A 13,894-nucleotide genomic window follows, 5' to 3' on the forward strand; every position below is an offset into this window, starting at 1 on the left:
GATTCATTTCTGCAGTATTTTCCTGCTGTATGCTGATAGTTCACTTCTTCAGTGTTTAGATTGGGTTCTGAAACTTTTGCACCCTGTGGAGGTTCTTATTTAAAAAAAAAGCTGATGTGTTTTTGCATACCTTGACACTGTCTTATCCCCCCCTTGTTCAATCTCTTCCCACCTATGTTCGTGACACTTCTCACGCTTTGAATTTTTTCAATGATTTTAAGTTCCCTGGCCCCCACCGCCTTATTTTCACTATGGAAGTCCAGTCCCTATATACCTCCATCCCCCACCGAGATGGTCTCGAAGCTCTTCGCTTTTTTTTTGGATTCCAGACCTAACCAATTCCCCTCTACCACCACTCTCCTCCGTCTAGCGGAATTCGTTCTTACTCTCAATAATTTCTCCTTTGGCTTCTCCCACTTCCTTCAAACCAAAGGTGTAGCCATGGGCACCGGCATGGGTCCCAGTTATGCCTGCCTTTTCGTTGGCTTTGTGGAACAGTCCATGTTCCAAGGCAATACCGGTATCCATCTCCCTCTTTTCCTTCACTACATCGACGACTGCATTGGCACTGCCTCTTGCATGCGTGCTGAGCTCGTCGACTTCATTAACTTTGCCACCAACTTTCACCCTGCCCTCAAATTTACCTGGTCCATTTCCGACACCTCCCTCCCCTTTCTTGATCTTTCTGTCTCCATCTCTGGAGACAGCCTATCTACTGATATCTACTATAAGCCTACAGACTTTCAAAGGTACCTGGACTATTCCTCTTCCCACCCTGTCTCTTGCAAAAAGGCTATCCCCTTCTCACAATTCCTCCATCTCCACCGGATCTGCTCTCAGGATGAGGCTTTTCATTCCAGGACGAAGGAAATGTCTTCCTTTTTTAAACAAAGGGGCTTCCCTTCGTCCACCATCAACTCTGCTCTCAAACGCATCTCTCCCATTTCCCGCACATCTGCCCTCACCCCATCCACCCGCCACCCCACTCGGGATAGGGTTCCTCTTGTCCTTACCTACCACCCCACCAACCTCCAGGTCCAACATATAATTCTCTGTAACTTCCGCCACCTCCAACGGGATCCCACTACCAAACACATTTTTCTCTCCCCCTCTTCCTGCTTTCTGCAGGGATCCCACACTACATGACTCCCTTGTCCACTCATCCCCCCCCCCCCATCCCTATCACCGATCTCCCTCCTGGCATTTATCCTTGTAAACGGAACAAGTGCTACACCTGCCCTTACACTTCCTCCCTCACCACCATTCAGGGCCCCAGACAGTCCTTCCAGGTGAGGCGACACTTTACCTGTGAGTCGGCTGGTGTGGTATACTACATTCAGTGCTCCCGGTGTGGCCTTTTGGTGAGACCCGACGCAGACTGGGAGACTGTTTCGCTGAACACCTACGCTCGGTCCGCCAGAAAAAGCAGGATCTCCCAGTGGCCACACATTTTAATTCCACATCCCGTTCCCATTCTGATATGTCTATCCATGGCCTCCTCTATTGTCAAAATGAATCCAAACTCAGGTTGGAGGAACAACACCTTATATACCGGCTGGGTAGCCTCCAACCTGATGGCATGAACATTGACTTCTCTAACTTCTGTTAAGGCCCCTCCTCCCCTTCTTACCCCATCCCTGTCATACTTAGTTGTTTGTCTGTTCTCCATCTCCCTCTGGTGCTCACCCCCTCCTTTCTTTCTCCCGAGGCCTCCCGTCCCATGATCCTTTCCCTTCTCCAGCTCTGTATCACTTTCCCCAATCACCTTTCCAGGTCTTAGCTTCATCCCACCCCCTCCGGTCTTCTCCTATCATTTCGCATTTCTCCCTCCCCCTACTACTTTCAAATCTCTTACTATCTTTCCTTTCGGTTAGTCCTGACGAAGGGTCTCGGCCTGAAACGTCGACAGTGCTTCTCCCTATAGATGCTGCCTGGCCTGCTGTGTTCCACCAGCATTTTGTGTGTGTTGTTGTTCCAACAAATTGAAATTGAGCTTCACTGAATCTGGGACTGATATCCATATTGTGCCTTTTCGGTTTATTTCATGACATCAGGGAGCAAATAATATCTCATCTGTAGTAGGCCATAAGACTTGGGAATAGAATCAGGCCATTCGTCCCATCGATTCTGCTCCACCATTCCATCATGTTTGATTTATTATCCCTCTCAACCTAATTCAACTGCTGTCTTCTGTTTGACATCCTTACTAATCAAGAACCTATCAACTTCGGCTTTAAATATACCCAATGCCTTGGCCTCCACAGGCATCTGTACTGAAAATTTGGGCCCACGAACTAGCTTTGCATCTGGCCAAGGTGTTACAGCACAAGTATAACACTGGAATCTACCTGACAGTGTGGAACATAATCTGGGCATGTCCTGTTTGCAAAAATGAGGATAAATCCAGTCTGGTCACGTTGCTTAATCACTCCACCCTTAATTGTAAGCAAAGAGATGGAAAGGATGGTCAACAGCGCAATAAAGCAGCACTTACTTGCCAATAATCAACCAGTTTTGGTTTTGCCAAGACCGATCTGCGCCAGAGCTCATGATAGTCTTGCTCCAAGCATATATATCCATTCCGCCACTCCTTCACCTCCGCCCACCCAATGTGCCCCTGCAGCCAGTGCAGCTTTATCCTTCAGCGGTCATTTCACCTAACACTGATGTTGTGTTTTGCAGGTTTTACGGAAGCAGTTGACCCAACGTCATGGCTTTTCCAGTGGATCCCACAGATCAATTTGCACGGCCTTTAAGGTAAGGTAAAATACAGTCCTGAGTCCTGCAGGACCTTGTGACAGGTTCATGTAACTTTTCATGTAACCTACAGCTCCTTTCTAACATTGTGTAGATATAAGCGTATGGCCTCCATGTGGTAATATACACAGTGTCAGAGTCTCCCAGTAGTTCACACCAGGCTGTGGCTCTGCTTGGTGTAGTATTTACCAATATCATCCCAGGCAGCAGCAAGGATCTTGGAGTGCCAGAGTAGTGTGGTCACTCAGGGTCCACACTCCGTTCACCCAAGGTCTGTGCTGTCGATCAGCTTCCTGCTGGAGGATGCTGCATTTACGGAGAATTGGGCTCGGAGGTGATCCTGAACATGACCAAGCATGGCTTTTTGAGTGAGCATGGTCCAAGCCATAGGCTGGATCGGGTTTTGGGCGGAGGGATATCACTCGGCTGGGACAAGAAAGCCATAGCAAGGCCAATGAACTGGAAAAACATGGTGTAAAGATTACAAGGACAAAGAACTTGTCATCATCAGCATTGTGTGTCCTGTCAATAATGTGGGTGATCGTGATCTTTGACTACTGAAGTGGTTTGTCATTGCCTTCTGGGCAGTGTCTTTACAAGACGGGTGACCCCAGCCATTACCAATACCCTACAGAGATTGTCTGCCTGGCATCAGTGATCGCATAACCAGCTGCTCATACGACTTGTTCCCATGGCTTTGTGTGGCCCTGATCGGGGGGAGGGCTACACATTGCCCAAAGGTGACCTTCAGGCTAGCAGGGGGAAGGGGTGCCTTTTGTAGAGATGTATCTCCACCCCACCACTCAAAAAGAACTTGCAAGAGAGTAAAAAAAGCAGCATAAATTAATGAAAGAATGTTTATAGTGCCCGTAATAAGGTGGACAAAGAGGTAGAGGAGGTAATGTGGAGAACATTAATACAGAAGCAATACAACAGAACAGAATAAGTAGTTTGTCTCACTTCACACACAGGACAGGGATAATATGATTATAGAATCACTGAGGATGGATGCAGAACAGATAAAGGAGGTTCTGACTCAGTTGGGGAGCTAAGGTTGGTCTGAGTGCCTGGCAGCCAGTTTCCAATTGAGAAAGAATGGAAGAAAACAGGAATACTTTTCCCACCTTTGGTGGCTGGTCACAGGTCCATAGGGGAGGCAGCAAATCAGGAAGGAACGATCTGTATAGCTAAAAAGCTGTGGGAAGAAGCAAAGACCAAGACGCCAATTTCATGTTAATAAATAAACAGTATTTATTAGTAAAAATACACAAAAAAATAATATCAATGCAAACATACAGATAATATATGTCGTCAATACTAAGTTTAAAAGTGCGGGTATAATAATAATCAATAAGAAATAGCTCTATCGTTGTCTAGGGGATAATGTATTGTCCGATGGAAATATAAAAGTCACTCAGTTCATTCAGGCTGCAGCCTTTTGGTTGTCGCTGTGTTGCACTTTGTTGGAGAGAGAGAGCAATAGGAATAGAATGGGAACAGTTACCGCTGCGGGTTTTCCAACCTTTATGATTTTGATCCTAAGGGAGTCCAGTTGGGGTGGCCATTCACTTGTGGCCTCTCCTTTAGCTAAAGCTGTTCTTCTGTGGTGAGGCTGCCAATCCCAGGCGAGGGAAAGGACGCACGTGAGCCCCCCCAACCGGCTGTCGCTATTAAACGCTGTCACGGAACTTCTAGCATTTCTCCTGGTGCGTCTAAAGGGGTTGTTCCCCCTACCCTCTTTTATCCTGACTCACCTGGGTCTCAGATGTCAATCAGGTTGGGATGATGCAATCCCTCAACCAGCCCACTCCAGTCATCCCTGAGGGGTTTCAATGAATAGTGCAGTAGTCAATACACAATTCCATCTCCAAGAGACAATAGCCGTTATCAATGGTTCCGTCTTGCTGAGGCCAGGACACATTCCAAACCCGGTGTATTCTGGACGTCTCTCTCTCATTTTCTGGGTCCCAGACCCGAATTAATAGCGATCTTGCAATTCTCAAAAAAGAGGGGGCTACTTTGTACCCTTCGGCCCTTCAGAGTTGTGGCACATTCGTAACACTTCCCACTGGGAAGGAGTGAATGGGAAGAATTTTCGGAGGTATTCATGGGCGTGCAGAGGGAGGTTAGTAGAAAAATGAAAACATTTCAGAGATGATGATTGTTCATACTGTCATTCACAAAATCTAACTGAAATCTATCGAATATTGAAAGCCTTGGATAGCATGGACATGGTGAAGAGGACACAATCTCAGGATACAAGGGCATTCTTTCAGAACAGGGATGAGGAGGAATTTCATTAGCCAGTGGGTGTTTAATTTGTGAAATTCATTGCCACAGACGGCTGTGGATTCAAAGTCACTGGGTATACAATGGACTCTGGTTAATTGGGGAACGTCGGGACCAGTATGCTTTGGCCCAATTAAGCAGTTACCCCAATTACACGAAGTTTCATGGAAATAGTTTAAATTGTTAAACTTATTAAAAAAAAGACAAAGTACCATTTACCTGAGTAACAAATTACATATTTAAATGAAATACAGTACATATTAGAACACTAACATTACCTCTACAGTACTATAAAACTGCAGTTCCTAATAGTCATCAATGGAGCAATTCATCCAGTGTACATGGCTGTGTCCTTTTGATTGATTGTAAATAAACAAAATCAGCACAGACACCAAGCCTTCAGACACTGCTTTTGACGATTGCATCCTTCAAATCGTCATCTTAATTGTAATATTCAAGATGATTGTTGATACCTTCAAATTCTTTGTAGTTCCTAACTTGTTGAAGTCATGAAATTGTTTCATTTTAACTCCCGGCCGTTTCTGGCATCTTTAAGCCTGAATGCTTGAAACTGCAGTAAGCGAAACAGTTCCAGATTGTCTTACTGCTTATTTCTCACCAACTATCAGTGGCAAAAATCACTGCTTTTTGGTTGTAAAACACATGCAACTGATGTTATTTAAAAGGCTGCAGCTCATCTGATAACATAAGGCGTCTTATGAATATTATGTGGTCGGTGGCTGTTAATCTGTCACCTATAGCAGCTATCTCACTCGATACTGAAAAGGCATTTGATCAGGAGGAATAGGGCTATCTGTTTAAGATTCTTCTTTTTAAAATGGATTAGACTGTTATATAATACTGTAACCCTGAAACAGCGGTGCCAACAAGTGGTTACATTTCACGGGGAAATCTGTGGATGCTGGAGGTTCAAGCAGCATGCGTGGAGTGCTGGTGGGGCACAGTGGGCCAGGTGGCATCCATGGGGGTGGTGGGTTAAGTCAGTGTTTTGGGCCGAGACCCTTTGTCGGGATTGGCTGGAGGGGGAGATCTGGGGTGGTGCAGGGGACAGGAGGGGGAGGGATGGGGCTGGGAGCTCAAGGGTTGATTGGCTAAAGGGACTCTATCTGAGTAGCCTCCAACCTGATGGCATGAACATTGATTTCTCTAATTTACGTTAATGCCCCCTCCCCTTCTTACCCCATCCCTTATTTATTTATTTATTTATCTATCTATCTATCTATTTATTTATTTATCTATCTATCTATCTATCTATCTATCTATCTATCTATCTATCTATCTATCTATCTATCTATCTATCTATCTATCTATCTATCTATCTATCTACCTATTTATTATTTTTTCCCCTTTTTTCCTTTTGTCTCTCTGTCCCTCTGACAATCACTCTTTGCCTGTTCTCCATCTCCCTCTGGTGCTCCCTTCCCCCGTTCTTTTTCCTTAGGCCTCCCATCCCATGATCCTTTCCCTTCTCCAGCTCTGTATCCCTTTTGCCAATCACCTTTCCAGCTCTTAGCGTCATCCCTCCCCCTCCTACTTTCAAATCTCTTACTATCTTTTCTTTCGGTAAGTCCTGATGAAGGGTCTTGGCCCGAAACATTGACTGTACTTCTTCCTATAGATGCTTCCTTGCCTGCTGCGTTCACCAGCATTTTGTGTGCGTTGCTATTTAAAAGCTGTTCAGTCTAAGGACAGTTTAGTGTTCAACAGCCACACAAGAGAATGCAATTAACACTTGTTTGAAGCTTTGGCAACAGTCCTGTCCCATATAAGTGGCATAGTGTACAGAGTAAACAAAGGGAATCCTGGCTGTTTTCTTGATTAGTTTTTGTTCTTTAAGAGTTTTCCCAAATAAGCATCTGCTCTGATGACTGATGGCCCAATTAACCAGAATCCACTGTATTTAAAGCAAAGGTTGATAAGTTCTTGATTAGCAATGGTGTCAAAGGTTACAGAGAATGAGAGAAAATGGGGTGGAGTTGGGCAATAAATGGCGGAGCAGACTCCGGGTCAAACGGTCTAATTTCTGCTCCTGTGTTCTATGGTCTAGAATAGGGTGTGAGATAGTAAGCACAAAGTACACTGCAGATGCTGAGGTCAAAGCAACACGTACAACAAGCTGTAGGAACTCAGCAGGTCGGACAGCATCTGTGGAAATGAGCAGTCAACGTTTTGGGCCGAGACCCGGCTGAAGAGGGAGGGGGCAGGAGCCCTATAAAGAGGGTGGGAAGGAGAAGTCTGGTAGGTGCCAGGTGAAAAACCAGTAAGAGGAAAGATCAAGGGGCGAGGGAGGGGATAGGCAGGAAAGGTGAAGAAGGAATGTAAGGGGAAAGCACTATGGGTAGTAGAAGAAGGCAGAATCATGAGAGAGGTGATAGGCAGCTGGAGGAGGAGGTAGAGTGAAACTGGGATGGGGGAAGGGAGGGGTGGGAATTACTGGAAGTTGGAGAATTCAATGTTCATGCCAAGGGGCTGGAGACTACCCAGACACTATATGAGGTGTTGCTCCTCCAACCTGAGTTTGGCCTCCTCATGGCAGTGGAGAGATGTGAGGAAGGATGGAACAGAAAATGCTTACCAAATGAAAATACAAAACCCAGGCACTAAGATATACTGGGAATAGAAACAGAAATTGATAGTTGTAGCCAGCCAGTTGGGCAGTGTCATTGTTCCAGCTCGATGACCGTTCATTAGCAGAGGAAAGGGCACCCCGGGAAGTCGCACAGAGTTAGTACTATGTTAGTCATCATGACGTGCAGTTGCCTTGCTTCAAAAACACACCACTCTGACCCTTTGTCTCTCTGTTTCAAACAGGCCACTGATTTGCAGATTGAACTCACTAAACAGCCCAAGGAGAAACCCAACAGCAAAAACCTGGTGTTTGGCAAGTCGTTCTCAGACCACATGTTAATGGTGGAATGGGATGCAGTCAAAGGCTGGGGCAAGCCCCACATTAAACCTCTGCAGAACCTGTCATTTCACCCAGCATCTTCCGTTCTGCATTATTCTATAGAGGTAACCAATTTCTAAAGGTAGAACAAGCTTTTCATTGTACTTGGCTTTGCTGATCCAAGGAGTGCGCCTTTTAAACATCAGGCACCACTCTGTAACTGTGAACTTCATCAATCTTAGGTAATGAACAGGGAGACTAAGGAGAACAGTTCTCTGGGAGTGGTTACAATGTGGGATTTGAACAGTCGGAGTGAGTTTAAGGAGAAGGTTGATGTAATTGGGCAACTCATGGGTGGCAGCACATTGGCATTGCGGGTACTACTGCCACCTCACGGTCTCCGTCACCTGGCTATGGTCCTCACCAACGGTGTACACGTTCACCCTGAACCCAATGGATTTCCTCCAGGTTACCCCTGTTTCCTCATGCTTCCCAAAGACATTCCAGTTGTAAGGTTAATTGGCTACTGCTGATGACCCCTGGCGTGGGTGGCCGGTGGGAGATCTGGGGACTGTTAATGGGAATGTGCGAAGGATAGGTTGTTGTTGTTCTTTTCCACGCCCTGTGGCGCATTGGACAGCATTTTCGGTGTTTCCTTAGCATTTGACTTTTTTTATGAGGCCAACTTGTTAGCTCAACGCTTAACCCAGCACAGATGGAAAGCGTGCAAGGGACTGGCTGGATTCGAACTTGGGACCTGAAGTCCAGCACTGATACCACTACACCACTGGCCAGCTGGAAGAATAGGTTACAGGGATGTAAATGGGGCATTTTTGTTGGGATTGCTTTGAAAGTTGACTTAAGCTCGATGGACTGAATGGACTCCTATGTTGTAAGAAAAGGTGTATAGATTTGAAAATGAGGGTATGTTGACAGGATGAGATGGAAATTTGGAGGAGTCTTCTGTGTGGCATCATGGACCACTTGAGTATCTGTGCTAGAAATTCTAAGTAACAGAAGGAGCAAGGACGTGAGTATTTTATTTAAAAGGTGACTCTGCTACCTCTATCAGTGTTCATGCTTGGATGTGGCCAAAGAGACGGCGAACGTGTCAGATCCCAAAGTGCAGAAACAAATGCATTATTGACTGATCTTTCTGATGTTATCCTCCAAGAGGACTGCAAACTTGTCATTGGGCTTGGAGGATTGCTTGCCTCAATGACCTGGAGAGCTATGTTGTCTGGAGTCAGGGCCTTGTGAGTTATCTCTTGCTAGGGTCATCCATGCCAAACTGGTCAGAGGGTAGAGGCCAGATTAAGAGTGGTCCACCAGTCCTCCGGGTTTGGGGCTAACAATCCTGACTGGTCAGACAAAATTGCTACGGAAACAGCAGTGAAGAATTCGTCTAAACCTGAGTGCAACGGTATTCCTGAGTCTCCACCCGGGACTTGCTTGGTAGTGAGAACCGAGAGGAAGCTGCTGACATGAAGACGAAAGCCCTGAACACCAGCAGAACTGGAAGATCTTCATTGCTGCCCTAAACACACTTGAGCAGTGGGCAGTAAGTAAGTACTTCTGGTGTTTTTACCAGCACCAGGTCCGTATTTTAAATTAATAGATGGCAGTATAGTTACTCCAATGGAATTTGTCCGAATTTTCTGAGGCTTTCTATAGTTGATTATGCTAGATGCATTTCCATTAATTCTGTTGAAATTATTGTACAATATTCATTGAAAATTTGGCACCAGACCCATTGTTACCTTGTAAACCTTTGTACATGAAAGTCAAATGCCTAACATCAGCTCGACTCAACCTATTAGTCAAATCCCATTTAGAATGTTGATACTGGTGGGAGGGTGCGCTAAGGATGAAAATTATAGCGGATGAGCCTGTCTTTTTGCCCTTTGAACAATTTGAAGTGAAATGTGTTTCTTTTCTCCCCCTCCTGTTTTCACCAACAGCTGTTTGAAGGTATGAAGGCTTTCCGTGGCGTGGACAACAAGATCCGCATGTTTCGACCGGACTTGAATATGGTGCGGATGCACCGGTCGGCAGTCAGAGCTTGCCTGCCAGTACGTAGGACGCTTGCTTACATTCTCTGCTGAATGCGTGAACGAGAGCTAAAGGAAAGCTCAGAAAGCTTTATTTGTTAAATTGCCAAATGTGGACAGCCACTTCCCAGCATTCCATGTTAGGGCTTGCAAGTATTCAATGCAATGCCCAGGGATGTCACTATTTGAATAGAACATTAGAATTTCTTTCTTTGGTATTTCAAGCCAAATCCAACGTGGATCAGCTAGACAAGCTCCATTGTGACAGTGCCTATTAATTCTAATCTCAGATATTTTATCTGAATATGATAATATTGCTACCCCACTTTTGAATTTCCATTCCTAGCACACTGCATCTTTTTGACCTCTTTTACCCTGCCTGCTTAGTGTTGGTAATGTTACATGTTATTGCAATACAACACTCTTACTGCCTGCTGCCCTTTGGAAATTGAGATCTTCTCTACCAGAGCTTCCAAGGACTATGCCTATCTGTATTTATTAGGAATTTGACAAGGGGGAGCTGTTGGAATGTATTCGGAAACTTATCGAAGTTGACAGAGAATGGGTTCCGTATTCTGATACAGCAAGTCTCTACATCCGGCCCACCTTCATTGGCACAGAGGTAAGAGACCTTTGTTATGCTGGTTAATGCTGTGAGCGTTAACAGATTGGCCTCACAGAGCTGTATAAATTCCAGACTAAGCCTTATGGAATGTGAATGTGGAGCTGCTTATTATATGAAATAAAGCCAAATTGTTATTTTCCAGTGCTGTGACTTACACACCTTCATAAAATGATTGCTGCCAACTGTTTCTTTGTGTAAAACTTATTTCCATTGATTTTAATATCAACCTTAACCATGTGTTCCTTTGTTATGGATGAACTCACTGTGATCCCATTCTCCACGCTTCTCAAACCATCTTCTTACTGTGATGGTTAACCTGATCTAGTTACACCTCCACCCCTCTCTATTACGCCTGTCATCGCACTGTAAACACTTTAAAACATTTTATTCCATATCTGTATGTTAAAACATTTTATTCCATATCTGTACATTAACCTCTAACTTTATTTTTTTAATATTATTCTTTATTCTTATCATTTTACTTTATAAACACTGGCTTAGCTGGCAATGCATGCATCCCATAAATGACTTTTTAAAAAATAATTTTATTTGAGATACAGCACAGTGACAGGCCCTTCCAGCACAGTAATCCAACGCTCCCCAATTACACCCGCATGACCATTTAACTTGCTAACCCGTACATTTTTGGAATGTGGGAGGAAACTGGAGCACCCAGAGGAAACCTACGCAGAGAGAATGTGCAAACTCCTTACAGACAGTGGCAGGAATCGAACTTGGGTCCCTGGCACTGTAATTGCGTTACTCTAACCCAGAGGTCGGCAACCTGTGGCTCCGGAGCCACGTGCGGCTCTTTGATCTCTGTGATGCGGCTCCCCGTGGTTTGTTAGCTTTTGAAATGTGATTCGAAATTTGAAGATTATGGTGATCTTGTACAATCTGAAAACTTTGCGGAGACACCGTTTCCTGGCACATCCGAACCGGCTCACAATTAGCCACCGTTCCGGCTATGGGAGATAGCCTACGGGGGTTTGTGAGTACGTGTCTTTTGGAGCATCCGCGCCCACGGGGACGGGTTGAGGGAGGCTTTAAAGCAAGGCTGTTTAGTTCGAATAAAGTTACCTTTGACTGCAGTCTTTATTTTAGCGCTGCGTGTAGCACACCGCTACAACGTGTTTTTTTATCGCTATTAATATACATCACAACTGCCAATGCCTGACACCCGCCAGTGCGCGCTTTCTTTTAATTCTTCGATCCAAGGTAGGCTACCTACGGAGTAACCTTCAACCCAACGTCTTTTTTTCGGAGTTCAAAATGTTTTTGTTGCATGCAGAAATGTAATTTTGTTTTCTCTGCAGGAGTTCATCAATTTCATAAATGCAACACATTATAGTTCGTTTATACATAGCATAAAGGCAAAAAAAACCCCGTTGTATGCAGTGTTATTTCATTTTGTGGCTCCCAGTGTTTTCTTTTCTGTGGGAAATGGGTCCATATTGGCTCTTTCAGTGGTAAACGTTGCCGACCCCTGCTCTAACCGTTATGCACCAGGCTTCCCCTGCATGGTATTGTTGAATATCGTTGCATTTTGTGGTATGACCTGCACAGACCAACGCACACAGCAAATTCCTAATACACGTAACTATACACGGTGAACAAATTTGATCGTTCAATGCAGCAGGGCTGCTGAGTCTTCCCTCCTCGATATCATCCTGTCCCTGATTTCCTTCATGGGGTCGGACAGTTGGCTTCTCAGCCAGCTGCACAAGTTAAATGTTTCATAGGAATGGAGCAGACCTTCACCATGATGTGTTTCTTTTCTCTCCGCAGCCTTCGCTTGGCGTGGCTCGAGCCAATCACGCCTTGCTCTTTGTGATTGTTGGGCCAGTTGGCCCCTACTTTTCCACTGGAACCTTCAACCCCATCTCATTGCTCGCTGACCCCCAGTTTGTGCGCGCTTGGAAAGGAGGTGTAGGCGACTGCAAATTGGGAGGGTAAGTGAGCACAAACGAATGAAGCAGACATGTAGATACAAGTGGTAAAAGTATAATTTAATGGAGTGAATCATTTGGCCATGGAGACCAGGATCTCCCAACTTTGGGCTTGTGGAGACCAGGAATTCCCAGCATAGGCTAAGGGGACATAGACTTCCCAGCACTGGGCCACAGCGACAAAGAGTGCCCAGCACTGTTCTCTGCTCCTATCACTCAGGAGGGTGAACATTAGCATGGTCTCCTGTTGCTGATTGTTAATACATTCTGCTGCGGACTAATAATCTTTTTGTTGGAACATACTGGACCTGTGTGTGGACAACGAGTAGGAAATCTGCGTCAATAGGACCATACTCAAAGAACTATTGGTGCTGGGAGAAGATTAAAATTCAACTAGCCCTACTTTTATAGCCAGTTACCAATTTGGAAGCTGTAAAAGATTTTAAATGTTAAAGATTAGCTTTATTTGTTACAGGTGCATCAAAACGTACAGTGAAATAGATAATATTGTGTCAATGACCAACACAGTCTGATGATTGTTCTGGGGGCAGCCTGTGGGAGTCGCTAAGCTTCCAGCACCAACATAACATGCCCAGACTCACTAACTCTGCCCTAACCCTAAGTCTTTGGAGAGAAGGTACAAACGTACAAACTCCCTACAGATAGTGGTGGGAATCGAACCCTGATCAATGGTAAAACGATGCTAGCATGCCACGCCGTGTATTCACAACCTCTCAGACCAGTTCTATTGCTCCTAGCACACAGCCTCCTTGTAGGCCTACAATGCCAGAGTTTTGTTGGGACAGACTGACATGATGAAAGGAAGCAATTCCCAGACTAACATCTTAACTTTAATTAAAATGCTCAGGCTTAGAGTATTCCAGCTTGGATCACCCAAGTGAAAGGCCCTCGCCATGCGGAATGACATGCAAGGTGAACGCACGTTCAAAACCATCAGGTTATGTAGTACAATATCTGACAGAATTCTCCTCTCACTTTCTCACTGCCCAGCAATTACGGCCCCACAATTTATGTTCAGAACGAAGCTTTGAAGCATGACTGCCAGCAGGTGCTGTGGCTCTATGGAGACAAGCATGAGATCACAGAAGTGGGGACCATGAACATCTTCATCTACTGGAAGAATGAGCAGGGTGGTACGTATCACGGGCAACACTAGCGCCACACGCAGCTCACTGGCATCAATACAATATCAGGTCCAAATCACACACAAGGCTCAAGGCTGCCCTTTTATAATTTTGTGTGTGTGTGTGTGTGTATTTCTCCCCTCCTCTCTCCTGCTCCCTGCCTCTTGCTT

General features: G+C 45.2%; 1 protein-coding gene across 1 annotated transcript in view; it reads left to right on the forward strand.

The window, feature by feature from the left end:
- The window catches only part of LOC132383000 (branched-chain-amino-acid aminotransferase, cytosolic-like), a 39,761-nt gene that overhangs the window by 15,173 nt on the left and 10,694 nt on the right, over positions 1-13,894 (forward strand). The window contains exons 2-7 of the mRNA XM_059953665.1: positions 2,683-2,757; positions 7,879-8,079; positions 9,916-10,026; positions 10,508-10,627; positions 12,419-12,582; positions 13,591-13,733. Of these exons, the coding sequence (XP_059809648.1) occupies positions 2,683-2,757; positions 7,879-8,079; positions 9,916-10,026; positions 10,508-10,627; positions 12,419-12,582; positions 13,591-13,733 (814 nt within the window). The remainder of the gene's footprint in view (positions 1-2,682; positions 2,758-7,878; positions 8,080-9,915; positions 10,027-10,507; positions 10,628-12,418; positions 12,583-13,590; positions 13,734-13,894) is intronic.

This window comes from Hypanus sabinus, chromosome 29 (genome assembly GCF_030144855.1).
Source record: "Hypanus sabinus isolate sHypSab1 chromosome 29, sHypSab1.hap1, whole genome shotgun sequence".
NCBI lineage: Eukaryota > Metazoa > Chordata > Chondrichthyes > Myliobatiformes > Dasyatidae > Hypanus > Hypanus sabinus.